Below are 20,940 nucleotides of genomic sequence, written 5' to 3'. Positions count from 1 at the left end.
TATGATGAACAATGTACTGCTTGCCAGGCACAGCTTTGGGTATGGGAGAGTCATGGGAGGAGAGACCCAGCATCCAGAGAATCAGGGAGACGACAGCAAGACCTGAGAGCTATCAGAAGTGTAGCTAGCCCTGACAATGATCACTTTATTGAAACTAAAAGAGGTCTGCAGTATAGTCTGCATTATCTTACTGAACCCTTTCACGGTTAGCTGAAACTGGCATACGTGTTTGAAAAAAATATACTTAGAGAACAGCCTATCAGTCAGCCCCAATTAAATTAGAAGGATATTTTAAGTAGGTTCTCTCCTCTGTCTGGTTCTAGTCCAAAAATTCATTAGCTTGTGTGAGGGAGGAAAGGATACATGTTTAAAATCTGTGAACTTGTCAAGATGAAAGAAGGCTGGCAAGGATTTTTGAAAAATTGCAAATGATCTTAACAAATTGGAGAGGTAGTTTAAAATCAGACAATCAATTTAATAACACGCAGAGCTTTGCCCTTCAGGAAAGCATACATACAAAAGCAATAGCACTGTAGAAAAGAATCTGGCTAGCCTAAAGAGCCACAAAACTGAGGAACAATGAACAATATGATGCTGTTACATTAACAGAAGTGTTGCTTTGGCTTTCCTATCTTTCTTTATTTGAAGCAATGTCCTTGGATTGTGTCCATGAAACATCATTAAAAAGGGATTTTCAGAAGAAGATCACCAGAACATTTGAGTCATGGCTAAAAAGAGAACCCAAGAACACACTTTTCAAATAAAATAAAATAAATTTCACTGGAAATGTATGAAATCAAGGTCTAATTGCAATAAAAAACACGGTCAAAGGAAACAAAAACCTAGACTGCAACTTCTGCTTTCCCTGCTATCGGGAAAAGCCATTGTCTACCATTTTCCCTGAAAATCCTCTGACAGAGCATGTGCATGAAAAGCTAAAGCAAGAATTCTTTGGTACTTGGAGATCATTTCCAGTACTAGGGAGCATGATAAGGAAATTGAACTTGGAAAATTGCTGGTCATGGAATGTACCAAATGAATGGCTCTGGAAAGGCATTTCTTCTTCTTGTTGCATTATGTAGGCAATTCCTCCATGTGCCGTATCATCAGACCTCAGCCATGATGTGGAGGGCCTTGCTCAGGAGGAAGATAAGGAGCACTCTGGTGTCCATAACACGTGAATCACTACTTTTTCTGGTAACAGTATCAGGAAGGATGTCTTGTTGTTGTTATTACTTTATGGCAGACATAAACTATACAACACATATACAGGCCACACATACACAGTAGGGTACTTATAACAAACAGAAACGTGTCTGAAGAAGATAAATCTTCTTCTGATGTCCAAAGTAACATGCTATTTCCTGGATTAGAAATCAGTCTGCTATAGTTGAATAACAGGAGCGTAGAGTTGTCCTTACAACTGTGAAGTTTAGAAGCTCCTTACATTGGAGAATTTCTCCTTATCTATCAGTGCATGAGCATGATTCCTCTTTAACATCTTATGTATGTTCTATATGGTGCTATTCAAATTATTTATCATTCTACTGTTGGGTAACAAAATCCACTGCCATAGCAAATTGGCACATATGAAACAAAGGAGTCAGAATGGAAATGCTTTAATACAGATTGAAGGAGAGACATATTATCAGTTAAATGTGAGAATAATATCTGTTTTATCTTAACCAAAGAATAGTAAACGGAATCCAAGAGATCTGAATCTCCAACTCACAGCCCAGACACAAGATGATGCCATAAATCCCATAGTCTGAATCGGAGAGTTGTGAACAGGACATCCCGTGGAATTATTTTTTCACCAACACAGTATGTATCGTTGCTGCCATCTTCCGGCAAAACAGACAGTTTTGCTACACTTCTAATTGCTTTTGAAATATTGAATCATCTTTTGTCTTCTCTTTAACAGTATTAGTAAAGTTTTTTGTTCATTTTTGGGCAAGACAATTTATCTGTAAGTTTTGCAGTGTGCTGTCTCTTAGCCAGTTGTAATTCCTTCACACTGAAAAGATACTCTGATATTGCTAATCTATCAAATCGTATTTAAAAGCAAATATCCTTTGTATTACTAAACACTGTGCTACTAAACAACATCGTACACTATTAAATGTAGCTGCTTAAGAAGGGTATTTTTCAATCTTTATGCTACTTATATTTTGTTTTTAGACAACAAATAAATTCTTCAAGTCTATTCTGTATAAAAGTATTTAAATCCATATTTACTACACCTTCCCATTTTAGTATTTTTAAAATATAGAAATATTTGCATTAATTTTTAATCTTCCAGTTTTTGTGGCCAAATGAGGTGGTAATGTTCTCTTAACTACCTTTCACCTCTACGTAACCAATATTAGAAAGCTGTATTACATTGTGTATCTTTCCTAAATTTTGTCTTGCAGCATTTAAGTCTGTAGAGTCTGAGGTGCTCTGATGTTCATCTAAGAATTATTTTGACTGAATGAAACACTGCAAAATCGTACGTTTTTGTTGCAGATGAACAGAAAGCAGCTATTAAAGGAGACTTTGCATGCAAGGCACGAGTGATGTCACGCACTCTGCAAATGGCAGAGGTCCAAACCAAGCTGCGCTCCTGACCTCTGATTTAGACTCCTCAAAGGCCCCTTCCAAGCCAGGACTTTATGCCTCTATTTCTTTCAAATGTGAAATTTTGTAATAAACACCTTTCTTAAGCTAGGCCACTTGGCTACTGAATGAGGTTACCGAGCACACCTAAAGCCTTGCAACAGCCTTCCCTCGGGGAGCCCATGACCACCATGAAAACATACCGGAAAAAAATAAAGTAATTTTCCTAAATTGAAATATTATTTATTTTTCCATAAAAACAGCACCAGGGAGAGAGGGGAGGGAAGGTTACAACAGCAGAAAGCTGTGGCTGAATGTTGTAGCCTTTCCTTAGGGATACCAGGACTCTCCCACCCCATCTCCCCTCAGGACAGGGCTAAGCAAAGCAGCCTAGATGTCCACAGCCAAAGTCTGATCCTCCAGTCAGCAACGTCCTGCCCAAGTTACGACATCGACTTCCCAAAAATCTCTTCCATTTTTTTTTTCCTGCTGGGAAATCAGACCTTTGTCAATCTGACTTCATGTCTCCTTTGCAAGGAATACTGCAGTTAGTTGATTCATTATTGATTGAATCCTTGCCTCGGGGGGATAGCAGCTAGGAAGGCTTTCTTTCCACAGGACAAAAATTGCATCAAACAGGGCAACGTCCGCGCTCTCCTCCCGGAAAGTCCCGCAGCCTGGCCACAAGTCCGTAGCGGGATTTTATGTCGGGGGGAGGCGTCCCCAGAGCTCCCCGGCGCTGCAGCCCGCCGGGCCGGGGGCGGCTGCCGGTACTCCGCCTCCCCGCAGAGCCGGGGCGGGCAGGGGCAGCCGGACCGGGGCAGCGGCGCCATCGCGGGGCCTCCACCATCTTCAGCCGCCGCCCCGCGGCCGCAGGGGCGCCCTGACCGCCCGGCCGGGCGGCAGCGGGGACGCCGGGCCCTCCCCAGCGGCCCCCACACGGCCGCGGGAGGCCCGGCCCCACCCGCCCCTCGTTGCATCAGCTGCCGCGGGCGGAGGGCGCCTGCGCGGGGCTGCGTCGCGGCGCCGCCCGTCCCTCCCCTCGGTGACGGGGCAGCTCGGCGGGCGCAATGGCGGGTGCTGGCAACCAGGTGGGTCATGGCCGCGCTGCGGCCGGCTTCACCTCGGAGGGGGGGCGCGGCTCGGCCGGCTGCGCCGGGGTCTCGGACTCTCTCCACAGCGCGGGGCCCCTCACCGCGTCCCGGGGCGGGGGTGCCCTGAGGCGGGGAGTCCCCTTCTCTCCGCGCCGGGCCAGTGGGGGCCGCGGCCCCCGGAGGCGGCGGCCGTTGGGGCGGCCGGTGCCGGTGCCGGTGCCGGGCGGGAGGGAGGGGCCGGGGGCAGCCGCAGGCCTCTGCCCGCTCCTTCTCAGCGAGTCACCGGGGTTTTCCGCAGCTGGCCCCGGGGAAGCGGTGGTAGGAAGGCGGTGTGTTTTTAACCTAAGCTAAAAAAGGTGAGGAGTTTCCCGTGGCTGGGTCCTGGGCCGCGGCGATCAGGTCTCCTTTTCCCTGTGTGGTGGGGTGGGACGGGTGGAAGCGTGAGCACGTCTGAGTGACTTCTGGAAAATGAGGAAATGGGTGTTTGCCCTCGTAGGTAAATGCTGAGGAGGGAAAAAAGGCAGACTGTGGAAAGAAGAAAATTAAAGAAGGGGCGGGCGATGAAGCACGCACAGAGGTGAGCTTCCCTTGGGTTCACATGGCATTAAAAGAGGTAGTCTCTTGGCTGTTGCATTGTGTACTGATGGTACTGCTGCAGTTCATCCCTCTGGAGTATTTTATCTAGTATTATGGTTATTCCATTGATTTTCCTGTTATTTCTGATTTTAGTAAAGTTTGTGCTGAAGTGACTTTGTTGCTCTTGACAGTGAGTTATATCCGTATACTGGAAGAGCGGTTCAGATTTCCTACTTGCTATTTACTGTGCCTCCCATTTGCACCAGGAAATAGGGCACAGTTCCTTGGGGTGATGAAGGCCTGTGTAAGATGCTCTGTCTTAATCTATGTGGTGGGTATGAGTAAACAGATCCTTTTGACTGGGCACTGAGATGGCCAGATGCTAGCCAGTGCTGATCCCAAGCCATCCACATAGCTATATAACCCTGGTTGTGCCCAGGCTGATAGCCCTAACTTCACTATATGACATGTAGACTGGAGCTGGTTTCTGTCCACGTGGCTCAGGGTGGAGATGTTCCCTAAGTTTTCTGACCCAGGAGATATATATATATATATATATGTGTGTGTGTGTGTGTGTGTGTGTGTGTATGTGTATATATATATATATATATATGTATGTATATGTATATATATATGTATATATATACACATATATTTACACATATACACACACACACACACACACACACACACACATATATTTTTTTATCTTGAACTTTGATCTTTTCAAATTGATTTTGCCCTTGCTAGAATTCTGCATAGTTTATTAATCAGGTGTATGGTGGTGCACTTGAAAGGAGTAATTTTCACTAAGCTAAATTTTTATAACATTAATATATAATTAAAGTGTAATGGTGACTGTTGCTTTTTAGATATATAATTTAAATTGCCTCACTACCTGAGAGAGATTGAAGGAGTAAAGACTAAAAAATAAAAGAGACAAAGTGACAGATGAAAATGTGAAAGGGGAGATAGGTTAGTCTATGTAAATGCTGATTAGCTGGCATGTATAGTACAAACTAATTTTAATAATTTGATGCTATATTCCAAGCATCAGTGAAATATGTGGAAATACATAAAGAAACTTTTTGATTTGTAATTGCAAAAGTGTTTTCAATACTGTGATAAAGTGACAGATTGCCCTTTTTCCATTATCTTGAATTGCCCCTGGAATGGTCCTTCTCCTTAAATTTTCATTGCATTGCTTAAAGTGTTCCCATTTTCCTTCTCTTTATAAGAAAATCAGCAGCACCCATGATCCCTTTTTGAAAAGGTTATTGCATACAACTTCTAAAGTTGAAAGGACTGAGATTCCTAAATCACTTAGTTCCTGTGAAAATGTATCCATTCTATTTGCGTTCTTGACATAATGTGATACTAGATTACTCCAATAATCTGTTGAATTCTTCTTTCTGTTTATTCTTTGTATATAGTTGAACCCGTGGCCTGCATTTATCAATGAGCGTTTAGAGATGTATAATAAACTAAAAGCTGAACATGATGCACTCCTTGCAGAAAGAGCTGCGAATGACAGTAAACCCATCAAAGTTACATTGCCTGATGGCAAGCAGGTTGATGCTGAGTCCTGGAAGACTACTCCTTACCAAATTGCTTGTGGAATTAGGTATCATTCTATTCTGTGATTTACTCAGTAATTTTCAGATAGACCTATTATCTGCAGATTGTGGCTGTTATCATTAATGTTAGGATCTTAATCATTTATCTCAATTTTCTTGAAGGGATTTTCTATAATAAACTGGAAGTAACCATTAGCTTTCTAACTTTGAAGTCTAATGTTTTGCCTTATGAAGATACAATTTCTAAAATTAAATACAGGCTGTAGGTGGGATCCTTTAGACACATAACTTGCATATCGTTCTCAGTGAGTACTGCAGTTGCCTTAAGAACTAATTTGCTAACAGATCTACTCTGTCAGATTGAATGTTAGCACATGCTAGTTTGCTGGACTTGGGGAGGACTGATGGGTGAGTTTCAGTGGATTTCAGAGAGTGTTAACAGTATGAATAACTTTCACTTAACTGCATTTTTACTTATGTGCGAGATTCCTATCAAAAAGCTTGGCCTCTCTCTGGATGACTCAAACTTTCTCTGGGGAGGGTTTGATCAATGCACACTGGTCACCTTAAGAGTTAAAATTATGAAAGATGGGTGATCCTTAGGGATGAAATGCCGTTTTTGTGATGCTTAGGTGCCTTGTCATTGGATGCTTCTTTGCTTTTGTGATTTGGGATCAAGGAAAGGGTTTTTTGACTAGTGGAAATGAAGGTGTTAAGGTAATGCATTATCTATAAATGGTATTTTGATACCTGTATTTTTGATATTTGAGATCTATCTCTTTGATATGTGAGATCTGTTTTTTATTGCAGTAGGATTTTGAGGTCAGGTCAGTACTTCGAGATAGCTGCTTCTAAGTCAAATATGTTAAAAGACATCCAGGACACGATGCAGTTTTTTTCCTACATCTCTTGGAGATGTGAGTATGATTTTCATAAATGTTCAGGACTGGCTAAACTGCTTTTTTATTTAGAAATTTTTTATGGAATTATACCCACTCTGAGCACTCCTGGAAATCCTACTCAACATAGAGGGCCAAGTTGGGCAACTTTTACTTGCTGATTTCTAAAGCTTATGTGCTATGTATTTATTTTGTAGCCAGGGCTTAGCTGACAACACTGTTATTGCTAAAGTGAACAAAGTGGTTTGGGATCTAGACCGTCCTTTAGAGGAAGATTGTACGCTGGAGCTGCTCAAGTTTGAAGATGAAGAAGCTCAAGCAGTGAGTATCTTCTTTTAAAACTTGTTTGTCCTTGGATTTGCATTTTTAATGTGTTTAAAAGATGGAAAGGAGAGAACGGGTTTGCCATGTAGGTATATCTGCATTTTATATTAGTTTCTTAGGAAGGAGGTGTGATGCTGGAGATAACATACATTCTGCTACGTATTCAGAGCCAAGTCTCTGCTAGCAGTTGCTGTAGATTACGTCAAATCTGTTCTCATTAAGATTTTATGTTTGCAGCCTTCATGTTAATGTAAGGTAGGTTTTTTTTGAACCAACCTCTTTAGCACTGGCTGCAAAAGCAATACTGAGTACAAAAGTACAGAGTATGTACAAACATAAGAGTACTGAGTAAGCTGTACTTGTACTTTGTATGTACAAAAGTACATACTTGATTTTGGCTACCACTCAGATAAATGTGGATATCCAGTAAGTTTTTAAATGTAGTCTTTAAAAAGCTACATTTACATTTACATTTTCCGAGATTTATATTTTCTGATATGTGCAAATAAAAGCAGAGTGAGGTCCTAGATTTGGTTTTAATTTGTCAAAACCTAAGGCGCACTACAAGATGAAGTGTAATTTTTAAGTTTATGAACTGTTCTACATCAGTGCAAGATTTTCCATGCATAAAATACTTGTAGGACCACAGCCTTATGTTGTAAGTACACTTTATGGTCTTCAGGCTGTACGTCAGCAGAGCTGGTTGATTGAAGTTCACAAAAACAGTTGGTGAATTAGTTTCCCAAATTCTTGACAATAATTGAACTATTTCAACAGTAGTTGAACAGTAGTTGAAAATAATTTTAATTCACTACTAGGCTGTAAATAATGTTGCAGTGTTATTTTTCAGAAATATCAATGCTTTGGATGGGGAGGTTGCTGAGCAGATCACTTTTGTTCTGCAGACTGCTTTAATATGGGATCTGCATCATGCATACGTAAAAGCAAGCTTTTAGAAAGCATTTTAAATATGAAATGCATTGTGTGTGTTCAGACTGACCCCTCTTTTGTGACTTCTGTTAGGTATACTGGCACTCAAGCGCCCACATAATGGGTGAAGCTATGGAGCGAATCTATGGTGGGTGTTTGTGCTATGGCCCACCGATAGAAAATGGATTTTATTACGACATGTTTCTTGAGGATGGGTAGGTATTTTATTTTTTTTTCTAGGAGTAGGGGGACTGCAGGCACAGCAAAATTTCTGTTACCTGCTTACTCCTGGGACAAAGTCATCAGTACTATCACAGATACGAATTGCGTTGTTCTTTGAAGTATGTCCTGTCCACAAGTTAGTGCATTGCAAAGGCAGTACCAGGTCAGAAATTGCAAGTGAAAGCAAGAATGATTCACTTTTTCATGTGTGTTTATTTTAGGGGTGTATCAAGTAATGACTTTTCTGCTTTGGAAACGTTATGCAAAAAGATTATGAAGGAAAAACAAGCCTTTGAAAGACTGGAAGTTAAGAAGGAAACACTGCTCGAAATGTTTAAGGTAGGCTGTTTCAGAAGGTTGTTTCTAGCATCACACAGTTACACTTTAAGTATATGTAGCTTTAGCTGCAAGTTCTATTAGCAATAGAGGAAGGAATGTCAAATTAATTTACACTTTTAAAGATGTGTTCTTATGAGCTCATTTGTGATATTAACAGTAAAAAAATGAGCAAAGGTGTAATTTTTAGTTTTTTAGCAATGCGGATTAGACTTTCTGCACCTACAGGATTTCTAGGAGTCTCTCTCAGGAGTATCATAGCATCCTTCAGGTTAAAGAGGGTCTTAGGAGGTCTCCAGTCCAACCTCTTGCCCAAAGCAGGGCCAACACTAAAATTGGACCAGGTTTCTCAGGCTTTTGTCCAGTCAGGTCTTGAAAACCTCTAAGGATGGGGGGGGACTGCACAACCTGCTCTCTGGGCAACCTGCCTCACTACATGACTGGAGCATCTTCCTCTCCCTCTCTCTCCCGTCCCTTTCCCTCTCTCCTGTTTGTATAATCCTCTTTTGATGAAACAGAGCATCAGATTTGCAAATACTTTAAACTGCTGTTCAAATCTCATGTAATAAGTAGTTAACAAATGTGTGCGCTGTTTTTCTTTTTAGTATAACAAATTCAAGTGTCGGATTCTGAATGAGAAGGTCAATACGCCAACTACAACAGTGTACAGGTAACAATGCATGCATAATAATACTACTGGATATAACTTCCTAGGATGAAATATACTAAATTAATGATTCCTTTTCTTAGGTGTGGTCCTTTGATAGATTTGTGCAGGGGACCTCATGTCAGACACACTGGCAAGATAAAAGCCATAAAAATTCATAAGGTAGGTGCTGAAACTGCATGAGACAGATGTGTTCACTGAAAACATGTTGCTGTCTTGGGGCAGTACATTCATGGGATATCCAGGAGCATAATGCAAAGTGGATAATGTGGCCATAAACTCAGTTTAACCAATTGAGAGAGGGTTGTGTGCTATGAAAATTATCTTAAATGGTATGAAGCCCAATTAGGTGGCCAGAGCTTGTACTGCCAGCAGTGGATAGGAAAGTGAGCAGGGCCTACAAAAGGGCCTGGCTGAACTGTATCAATCGGAGCTCTTAATTTTTGGTCATCTGATGGTTATAGTTGAGTGAGAATGAGAACAGTTGGAAGAAGACGGCTACAGAGAGAGCAAGTGGGATTTAAAAAAAGACAAAGGAGAGCTCAAAACCCTTCTTATAGAACCTGTTCACCTGTCCTTTGTGCATTTTTCCCTATAGACAATTTGGTTCTTTTTAAAGTTTTGGCATACATTTAGTTTTCATCAGTGTTTCGAATTTGAAATTAAGGCTCTCTTTGTGCCATGGTGTGCTACCCTAAATATAGTGATTGTTAATAATTTCATGCCTTTTAACAGGAGGCAGTAATAGTAAAATATGGAGTCTCTTCCTTGTCCTTACTATATCATTTAATTTTTGCATGCAGAATTCCTCTACCTATTGGGAAGGCAAGGCTGATATGGAATCCCTTCAGCGGATCTATGGAATTTCATTCCCAGATGCAAAAATGCTGAAGGAATGGGAGAAATTCCAGGAGGAGGCTAAAAACAGAGATCACAGAAAGATTGGGCGGGTGAGACAGCTTTTTTGGTAATGTATTTCACAAATACCATGTGGACGTAACCTCGTAACTAGAAGCATCTTAAAGACTGCATATACTTGCATCTCAAAGACAACCAAGATGGACATATTTGTGTTTTCAGTAGTTTTGCAAAGCCAGGCACTTTTCTCTAACAAGTGAGCATCAAAAGTTCTAAAGCAAACAGAACTCCTATTTAGAGATTTTGCTGTTTAAAACACTATGGTATCCTTATTCCACAGATTAAACATAAAATACAAACACTTCAGTCTGCAGGAAGAGTTCATTCCTATACAAGCTGCTGCAGCCTGTTCACTCACAGTTCTTTCTTCTGTGTGACAGTAGAATCAATAATACATTTCTACATTTTTCTTCTTTCTTAGTCCTGATGTGCATTTTGTGCTGGCAGTGTTCTTGCTAGCTTTTTCTCTTCCAATACTTTCTGCTTATTTTGTTGGGGGTTTTGAGATGGAAACCCCTGTCAAATAATTGATAGTCCTGGACACACTGGTGCAAAGTCTGCTGCTTGGGCATCAGGAAAACATACAGCAGAATTTCACTATGTGCTGTCCTGAAGCATGTGCCCAGTTTGTCACAAAATTAGCTGAATACAGTTCAAACTTCTAATACATGTGCAAACTACTAGTGTGCTGCAGCAGCAGAACTAACTATTACTTGTTAACAGACCGAATGAATTTTGGAGGCACAATTAGTAGTTACGCATATACACAGGAATAACAGAAAATATGAAGCATCAGTAAAGAAATAGGAAACAGGACAATCTCCTTCAACAGTCAATACTAATAGGAGATATAAATACCAATGGAAAAGTATCTGTCTATTGTTTTTTTACTTTTGCATTTTTTTTAACTTTGAGTAGTGATGCCCAGTCAGTAGTAACTCATCTATGAATGTCAGTGAAAGTACTGGCTGTACAGATAATTTTTTTTCAAATACTGTTTTTCTGCAGGACCAAGAACTGTTTTTCTTTCATGAGCTCAGCCCTGGTAGCTGTTTTTTCTTGCCAAAAGGAGCTTACATTTATAACGCATTAATTGAATTCATCCGGGTAAGTAATGTCTTTTGGAAATCTTCTTACAGAAGAAATTTCTCAATTTTAGAAGAATATGTAACAGTATAAATGGGATTGACTTGAAGCGAAGTGCTGTTTTAAAATCTACTAATTTTGTAAGCAATGAACTAAAGTAACTTCTTTGATATGGTCACGTCAAGATCTCTGCTAAGTTAAGTTTTTTTATCAGAGCTTTATCTGCATTTAAAGCTGTATAATGATTCTCTGTATTATGGATTCTTTGAGGTCTAATAGTACAGTTGAGCTTGTACTACAGCTGTTCCACTGCTGCATATTTATTTGGTTTATTTGGCCTTTTGGAGCTATCTGTTATAAAATGACGTGTAAGAAAAATATCCTGACCTTCCTGTTGTAATATTTTAAATCTCTGGGTCTTATTGTCATATATTTGGGCTGCAGGGTAATATCAAGTGTCACTGAATAATTAGAGACTGCTTCTTTGCTTGCAAGGAAGAAACTTGTTCTTCTTGCTTAGCACAGATGAAAAGTTTGGGGGGAGGGTGGAATGGAGGTAGCATGGCATGTCCTGCTTGAATCATTACTGCCTTACGGATAAAAGGGAATAGAAAGGTCAGATTTTCTTGGGGGTTTTTTTGTTTGTTTTTATTTTTAGTGAGTCACAGACTTTTGGAGGGCAGCATTTGCATATTTCAGATGTATTTGTTTGTTTTATAAATTATTTTATGTACTGGGTCTGTTGTTATAGAGTGAGTATCGAAAACGTGGATTCCAGGAGGTTGTCACTCCAAATATTTTCAACAGCAAATTATGGATGACATCGGGGCACTGGCAGCATTACAGTGACAACATGTTTTCCTTCGAAGTGGAGAAAGAAATATTTGCTCTGAAGCCTATGAACTGTCCAGGACACTGGTAAATACATAGCAAATCCAGTTTATCAAAAATGCTGCTGCTTCAAAAAATGCTCAGTTTGTTTTCCCTGCTTAATTGTAAAGATAACTAACTTCAGGCACCCCTAATTTGACATGCTGTCAGGAGCAATGTAATTATGAATGTATGAGCTCTCTGTTTGAGACACCAAGGAATGCCATTATTCCATTGTTACAATGGCTGTATTTTCAGAACTAACAGCTTATCTTGGTACTACAAAATCTGAATATCCAAAATGGATACCTGTGGATACTTTTATGGCAATTTAGCCATCCAGGTCTTCGTGTTCAGTTTTAGGAGCTATTGTACCCTCTGTGTGTGCAGGGGAAGCCTATCGGCTAAAACCAGTATCTGAATTTGTTTTTCTGAAAAAAAGAAATAGATATGAGCGCTCACTGCATTCAGATCTCACGACTGGAGTTATAGACATCTGCTTAGGTCCTGGCTGCTCCTTGCAGAACTTTGATTCTGGATGAGTTTCAATTAATAAACTTTTCCTTCAGCCTTATGTTTGATCATCGTCCGAGATCCTGGCGTGAACTGCCATTACGATTGGCTGATTTTGGTGTTCTGCATCGTAATGAACTGTCAGGAGCTCTTACAGGACTCACTCGAGTACGCCGGTTCCAGCAGGACGATGCTCACATATTCTGTGCTATGGAGCAGGTATGGGCTGCAGTTAAATGAAATTGTGTATTAAAATCCAAGTAACTCAGTTTCCCATAGTTGACACTTTATTTCCCTTCTCATAAAGATTGAAGAGGAGATAAAGAGTTGTCTACAGTTCTTGCGTGCTGTGTATGATGTTTTTGGCTTTTCCTTCAAACTGAATCTCTCCACTCGTCCTGAAAAGTATCTTGGAGATATTGAAGTATGGAATCAAGCTGAGAAGGTAAACACTAACTTTAATGACTTTTCATATGAAAACTAGGCTGCAGTTGGAACACCTGAAAGAACAAATTGTCTTCTGGGAGGAAGAGTGACAGCTGGGCATGAGAAATATGACTCAATAACTCTTTAATTCTGTCTGGCTGCTAGAAATGGCTTTTAGTGTATGCTGTTCTTCTGTATGGAGATTATACCCTCAGTACAGTCTGCATGTCAGAAACAAACTACCTCTCTTTTTCTTTAATTGGCCAGAAAATACACTAAGAGGAGAAAGAAAACGAATCCTGCCAGCCACTGTAATTAGTCTTAGAGCCACCTGCCAAAAGCCAGGTTGCTTTCATGATTAGAGGGAGAGGGGTTAGTCCTTACAGCTGCACTGATGGGGAGAAGATGGGGCAGGAATGGACATTAGGTGTGCCAGGGTGGATTACCTCTCAATATTATGTACAAACTTTTAATCTAGCATAAAAAGTTCTTACATTAGAGCCAGCACTGCTTGACTGGCCTCTTCCAAAATGTATGTGTTTGTTTGCTTGGTTTTTAAATTTGGATTAAATTCATTTTTATTTTAGTTTGGGCTCCCTGACAACTTCCCCTTTCCAAAAAATAAATGAATTGGTAAGAATGTATAAAGAAGTTGCAGCAGTAACTGAGAAGCATTGAGAGTTTGGTAGTTTTAGATGTCTCCAGCAGCAGGCTGACCTGATGCTGTAACATGGAAACACAGTAAATGAAAATGATGGGGAAAAATGCTGAGTGTATGTGTCCTTTATCTCCAGCAACTTGAAAACAGCCTCAATGAATTCGGTGAGAAGTGGGAATTAAACCCTGGTGATGGAGCTTTTTATGGACCTAAGGTTAGTATGTTACAGTCATCCTCTATGTAGGTTTAGCTTTTAATTCTGTTTGGTTGAGGTAGAAAAAAAGCTATACAGTCCCTTGTTTTCCATTGTTGCTACTCTAATCTTGACAATAGAGATAGTGTGCAAGTGCAGTTTTCCACAGTATAGTGGATGGGCAGAAGAAAAAAAAAAAAAAAAACCCAAAACCAGTCCTCAGGCCTTGCATGTAGCTTGGTTGTTTCATTAGTTTTAGTCTCTATAAAGTCTTGTATGAATTTCCCAGAAAGACAAGTGTTAGGCATCTGTCTGTGCAGATTGTTTGCCAGATGTCTTCAAGTAGGTACCTGAGCAAGACAAAGGCTTCATCTAGTAAATGTCTTGCTTTGTTAATTAAACCAGTACAAATGGACACAAAATGCTGTTAATACACAAATAATACTTTTCATATATTATTGTGAGAAAAAGAGGGGGGGTAAATAATATGGTGATGCTCTTGTTTTTTATTCTTGATTTGGAGTAAAGACAACTTCCTCCTTTCACTTATCCTTCCCATTCCTTTGCAATGCAACATTATAACTGACTTCTCAGTGTCAGTACACACGTCATCAAAGCATTGGTGCTGTTTACTTTTGGGTGGAGGATACAGGACAAAACTGATTCCTAAACTTACAAGTTGGTACATGTTGAGATTGTTAAAGGCTGGGATTAAGAAGGGAGGATTTTTTTAGTTGCCTGTCTCAAGATGCTGTCTGAAATCATGTGTTTTACCAGCTACATAAGCTTTTACTTTCAGGGGAGAGAGAAAAATATTCTGTGATCCTGTTTCCACATACCTTTAACATTCTTTCCATTAATTAAACCCAATTTATATGTACAAACTAATCAGCTCTGTTTAAGCAGCAGCCAAATAATTTAGTGAGAGACATGAACAGAAGGTGGCACTGTCAGATCTGTATTACCAGAGCAATAGCTACATTAGAAATACTTTTTCCAGTGATCAGTGAATCATAACATATATAAATGTCTATATTGCTATATAAAACAAGCAATGAGAAATCCTAACACTATGTTACTATATAAAACAAGCAATAAGAAAAAAATAAACTTTACTTTTTTTTTTAACAAATTTCTGAAAAATTCCTTTTACTAGCACAGTTTTGTAGCTAAGTTGAGTTGCTACTGGGTTTTGGTATTACAAAATCGATGCAAATTTTTTTTAATTATTTTAATTTTTATAAGGTGTCTCCTCAGTCTGCACAGATCAAGTAGGGCTCTCTAGAAATTTACTTGCATCTCTGAACATGAGGACACAGAGCCTTACAAAATTACTTGTAAAACTTTCTTTAATAAACCTAGCCTACATTTATGTCTACATTAATTCATTTAGTAAACTGATTCTGATTTCTGTCTTTCTTTGTATGTTAATCGAATCAATTTAATTTTATAGGTTGTACGTGGAATGTATTATAGCAGCTAATCATTCACAATGTGAAATGCAAACAGGATTTAGTAATTTCCTCAGTTGATCTGAAAGGAGCCAAATATCTGCAGGAACACTTACCTTATACTTCGTTCTAGTACACTCCAGCTAAAGTGAAGTGAGCAAATGTGTAGCCTGTTGCACTGATTTTAGTGGAAACTGGTTAAATTACATGTTAAGTGAAGTTCCATGTCTAGGGTACCTTTAAACTAACTGTTTTTTTTTTCTACTCTGTACCTGAATGATTTGAAATTAACAGAAGGTTGTAAATAGTTTGTTTATTTCGATAGAAGCTTTTCTGATGAATAACTGACCTATGATAAACTCCAGCATCTAAATGAATTTTTTTAACAGTTCATATTTAGCCCAATTACTTTTGAAAGACATTTAGCATTTCAGTGAATAAAACACTGATCTGTTTATTTGATATATAAACTAAAATAAAGACCACAGCCCCAACATATAGCCATATTGGTAAAATGGTGACTAAAAGAGCACTTTGCTAAGTAAGTAAGGTCCAGATACTATAAATCTACTGTTGGCTAGCTGTCTACTCGTGTAACTTTTTATCACAGGTGTGCTCAGGATTAAAGCTTATAAGATGCAACAGGGGGAATAGGCTTGATTGATTGTAAATAGTCACATAGGCATTGTATTAATTAGTGACACGCATTCTGTCTATTAGAAAGGAAATTATCTAACACAAGGATTCTCATCCCTGTGCCTGTGCCCTCAATTTATAATATGAGCTACCAAATATTCCAATATTGCATAATAAACAAGTTTTCCAGTTTCAGGTTGAAGATGTCTTATTTTCAGTGAGAAGCATTCAGTTCTGATCCAATGCACATGCACTCTTCCCTTGATATGCTGCTGAATTTACTTAGTAAAAAGGCCCATGAAAGTCCCAGGTCTCAAGAAGAGCAAAGCAGACTGAAACTCGCAGTGTGATATATTAAATGTGGTTTTCTCTGAAGTAATGCCACTCTACTTGCTTACCTCGTTTTTCATTCTGATGGGTATCTGCATTAGATTCTGCAAATCATTTAAATCCTAAAGTAGGCCAAAATGAAACTATGTTGTCTAAAATCATATATAGTTCCTCTGTATTACTCTGAGTGAAAGCTTCTGTCTTAAAATGCATTTGCTTTCAGAGGAAAATGGTTGTATCTTAAACTCTAGTAAAAGTTTCTCTCTTTTGTTTTTAAGATTGACATTCAGATTAAAGATGCCATTGGTCGCTACCACCAGTGTGCTACAATCCAGCTAGATTTCCAGCTGCCAGTCAGATTTAACCTTACCTTTGTCAGGTGAGTAAAGTAGCTGGTATTTTTAATTGCTGTATAATCTAGCTTGCCTGGCACTTACAGGCATAAGTTTAAAAAAAAGACACAGCCTTACTTTAAAAAAAAAAAAAAACTTTATTCACAGCCATGATGGTAATGACAAGACCAGACCAGTTATCATTCACCGGGCCATCTTGGGGTCTGTGGAAAGAATGATCGCCATTCTAACTGAAAACTATGGAGGCAAATGGTAATGTTGAAAAATAGATTTATTATTCCCATTTGAGCAAACATTTTATGTAGTAGAAGATAAATTTGGCCCAACTATGCAAGAGTCAAGAGGATTCCTTCTTCTTGCTTGCTACAGATTTGTGCTGTAGGTATACCATAAGGTAATTCCTCCTAAACTGCATTCCCTAGATGGTAAGTAATCCTAGATAATGGTAGCCAGTACATGATATCACTCTTGCAGGTGCAGCATACAGCTTAGCTATGCAAGCCATGCATCTCTGATCTTGTTCTTGCAGCTGGGCTACCTTGGAGAGTCATTTATGTATGTAACATCCTTAACCTGCTGGAGGGATGATCTCTCTGACTACTAGGGAGGCTCAAAAGTAAACATTTTTCCATGATTAGTTAATAATAACGACTCAGTTACGAGTTTTTCTGTTGTAGAACACAACTTGAAACTTCAGGTAAATAAGTACTTTCGTCCCCACCAAGATTTTCCTTTAGACGCTCAGGTTTTGGAGGAGATAAACTGTGACCTGAGTTTAGGGATATCGTCACCTCTGAAATCAACCTAAGCAAGTGGCTTAATGGCTCTGTAGTGCGAATTTTAGTCTCATCTATCGATAGGCTATTTCATGTTGAAAAATACTAAAAGCTGTAAAACTTGTTTTTTGTTTTCTGAAGGCCACTCTGGCTCTCCCCACAGCAGGTAATGGTGGTACCAGTAGGACCAACATGTGATGAATATGCTCAAAAGGTGAAGTAGCATAGTTTTGTTTTTTTGGTTTTTTTTTTTTTTGTTTTATTTCCAGAAATACTGTATTTAGAGGAGCCACTCAGTTATTAATGATTAATACGATTTATTTGAAATAAATAGGATAAGTCTTTGTCTTTGCATATTATGTTGTAGCATTTGTATATTACAATGACAACAAATTAAACTGCTGAAATTGTAGATGGATTTTTAGAGGACCCAAAACAGATTTTGGGTAGCCAAGCAACAAGTGCTGATCCTGGTGATGCTTTTATTATTGGAAAGTTTAGCTTTTCAGCCAGAGGAAAAGCTCTTACCCTTCAGGTTCCAGTCTGCCATGGGCATGTGCATCTTGCAGAGTAATAAGAAAAATAAAGCTGGGTCTTTACATCTTTGGCATCCAGCTGACATTCTTCTGTATTTCTTTCAAGCACATGATACATTTAAAAAAAAAAAATCTGCAAAATAAAATCTTCTAATCAGAAAGCTCCATCATTCCGCTGCCTTTCTCCATGCCAAATTCAGCCCAATGTGTCAAGTATTTATAGCACTGCTTAGTGATTTAGCATATATGAGCTTATGATAGCTGATGTGTTTTCACATTCTTGAACTAGGCTCATCTCCAAGGCCTGCACTAACAATGGTGTCTTTGGTAGGAGTTAGACAAGTTTGACTGGTTTGTTAAGCCTACAAGTCATAAATAGTTCATCCTCATGAAATCCTATATCCTTTTTTCAATGATAGTTTAAATACTTTTTCTTCTAGGTCAGACAGCAATTCCATGATGCTGGATTAATGGCAGATGTTGATGTAGATCCTGGGTGCACACTGAACAAGAAGATCAGAAATGCTCAGCTTGCACAGTATAACTTCATTCTGGGTAACGTATATGGCACGTGCTATTTTATGTTGGCTGACTTTCTTGAATAGGACTAGGATTTGATCTAGCTCTTTCTTCTGTGAGCAAGGCAGAGACTGGTAGTCAGTGTTTTAGCCCACTACTCCTGAGAATCTCCTTCTCAGCATCCACTGTCTGCATGATGGCCATTTCTTGCTTGTGCAGCTGTTAGTGGAAGGAGGTCATTGCTGAGTGGTGCAAGGCATTACTGCTGCATTAGAAAAAGTATTTTGCTCTGTTCTGGTCAGTAGTACGGATATGCGTGTGGAATCTCTCTTCATTTGTCAGGTAGATTAAGTGATTTTTCAGTATTTTGCTCTCCTATTTGAGGTGTGGCAAAAGAGCACCATATTTTCAGTGCATTCAGCTATGGTGCACTTTTGAGCTATGTGTGCATGTCTAAGAGCAGAGTCTTGCAAGAGAGGGTGATGCAGGGACAATTAGAAACTGACCTTCAAGTATATGATTTGAAGTACTGTCTTTGTCATACAGACTACTTCTGTAGCTACCTCCTATATACTATACAATTTGTTAGTAATGTGACAAACAGATACTATCTTTGTGTCTCTATCTTAATATTTAATTTCAACAACTAACTAAGCTTTTCCAATAAGTTATCTTATTGTCTCTATAAAGTAAAAAAATAGCTGTTGGTTATCTATGATCAAATTGTCTTTTTAACCTTTGTCCATGGAGCACCCCTAGACTTATTTCTGATTTCAGCGCTGTGGCTCTCTTTAATAGGAAATAAGCCAAGCTGAGCTTATTCAGTTAACTTTTCCCCTTGCTCATATTTTACTAAGTTGCTATTTATAATATACTAAAACCTTTTAAATAAAATGTGGTTAAATAAGAAGGCTGTTGGCTGCTATGGATCTAAGTTGATGGGGGGAGGAAGGCGAAGGAAGGACTTGTGTTGGTTGTTAAGCTTTTTAGAATTTCTGTTTATATATCTTTGTTTTATGGGAATGAAAAGAATGCTTGAGAAATGTTAAGTTAATCTCTTTGCATCTTGGTTGGTTTTAGTTGTTGGTGAAAAGGAGAAGGCAAGTGGAACAGTTAATATTCGCACTAGAGATAACAAGGTGCATGGTGAGCGTACAATTGCTGACACTGTGGAGAGGCTGCTGGAACTGAAACGCTCCCGTTGCAAACAAGCTGAAGAAGAATTTTAACACCACCTAGTCTACCTGGCATAAAGAAGATTCTAGTTTTTCTTACTCAGTTAACCATAGAGTTGTTTGTGCTGAACCAGATTTGACATATATTTCACATTGGACCTCTCGCTTATTTTAGCAGAGATATTTCTTAGTCAAACATATTTCTTTGTAAAACCAATTTTTCACAAACCATGAAGTAAAATTTCTTGGCTGCTGATCAATGACAGATGAAGCTAGGTGAAATGACCCTTTCTGCAACTGCAAGAGAAAATGGAAATGTTCATCAGGGATATCTATAACATTCTAACTACACAGTTAAGAATAAAATTCATTTTGATAACAAATGGTTTTCATGAAAGTTAAACAAGAGACCTTGTGCTTAAGAAACCACACAGCAAGCATGCCCAGCAGCAGCTTTTGGAGTATCTCCTTTAGCAGGGTAAGTGATACTTTACAGTCTTGTCTGCTGGTCTTAGACCAATTAAACGTATCAACTCTGAACAGTTCCTCTTCACATAAGCAAGGAAATGAGCAGAAGTTTCCCACTTCAATTGGTGCCTGTAGGAATGACCTGGCACTCTCCACATGGCACTCCTGAAGTGGGGCTGGCTACTGCATCACACTGAGCTGCCAACCAAGGCCCAACTATACCATTTCTCAAAGGCAGCATCAGAAATACATTCACTCTGTTCATTGTAGCTGTGTCAGAGGGATATGACTGCCTAGAAGAGGGAAGGAGTAATAAGGCCAAAAAAGCAGCTAAGGAAGTTAGGATCCTTGGGAACAGGTAAAGTGTTTCTGTTCTTTGACCTCTCTTTTCAGTAAGGCTTAATGTGTCACAGGAAAAACTACGGTGTACTGAACTAACCGGGAACTTTGAAAAAGAACATTTGTCTTAAAAAATTTAATATGGTACAGTACATTTCAGTGGGATAGCTCTGTGCCAGGCTGCTAACCCAGGGCATGACATATCAAATTAGAAGCCTCTTCTGTCTCACATTTGAAGGATGTCATCAATTCTCCCCGCCCCCCCCCCCCCCCAACATATATACTGGCTGAGAAGCACATGCCAAATGCCTGGCATTGACAAAAAAATAAAACCAGAGTTTCTTTTTATTGATTTTTAACAGATCTGCACAGCTTCCAAAGGCTGTTGGTTACTGTTCTTCTGGAAAGAGGAAAGAAAGGCCGGGGGGGGGAAGAAAGTTGTTATTGCTATAGCCTTAGCAAAGATCACA

At 39.3% G+C, this 20,940-nt stretch overlaps 1 protein-coding gene across 2 annotated transcripts; it reads left to right on the top strand.

Moving 5' to 3' along the window:
• The first annotated feature begins 3,545 nt into the window (after positions 1–3,545).
• Positions 3,546–20,046, top strand: LOC135324754 (threonine--tRNA ligase 1, cytoplasmic). Of its 2 annotated transcripts, XM_064501630.1 has the most exons (19): positions 3,546–3,689; positions 4,189–4,269; positions 5,702–5,892; positions 6,942–7,065; positions 8,092–8,213; positions 8,442–8,559; positions 9,162–9,226; positions 9,307–9,385; positions 10,027–10,173; positions 11,150–11,248; positions 11,979–12,145; positions 12,667–12,829; positions 12,918–13,055; positions 13,831–13,908; positions 16,583–16,683; positions 16,805–16,909; positions 17,575–17,647; positions 18,410–18,524; positions 19,569–20,046. In XM_064501630.1, exons 1-19 carry the CDS (start codon positions 3,669–3,671, stop codon positions 19,715–19,717), a joined length of 2,136 nt encoding a protein of 711 aa, XP_064357700.1. In that variant the 5' UTR covers positions 3,546–3,668; the 3' UTR covers positions 19,718–20,046. The 2 variants fall into 2 exon arrangements, with proteins under 2 accessions (XP_064357700.1, XP_064357701.1); XM_064501631.1 differs by lacking the exon at positions 4,189–4,269 and having other exon boundaries at positions 3,583–3,689.
• The last annotated feature ends 894 nt before the right edge of the window (positions 20,047–20,940 follow it).

This window comes from Dromaius novaehollandiae, chromosome Z (assembly GCF_036370855.1).
Source record: "Dromaius novaehollandiae isolate bDroNov1 chromosome Z, bDroNov1.hap1, whole genome shotgun sequence".
Classification (NCBI taxonomy): domain Eukaryota; kingdom Metazoa; phylum Chordata; class Aves; order Casuariiformes; family Dromaiidae; genus Dromaius; species Dromaius novaehollandiae.
Note: the sequence above shows the minus strand (reverse complement) of the source record. Positions and strands in the feature narration are given on the sequence as shown.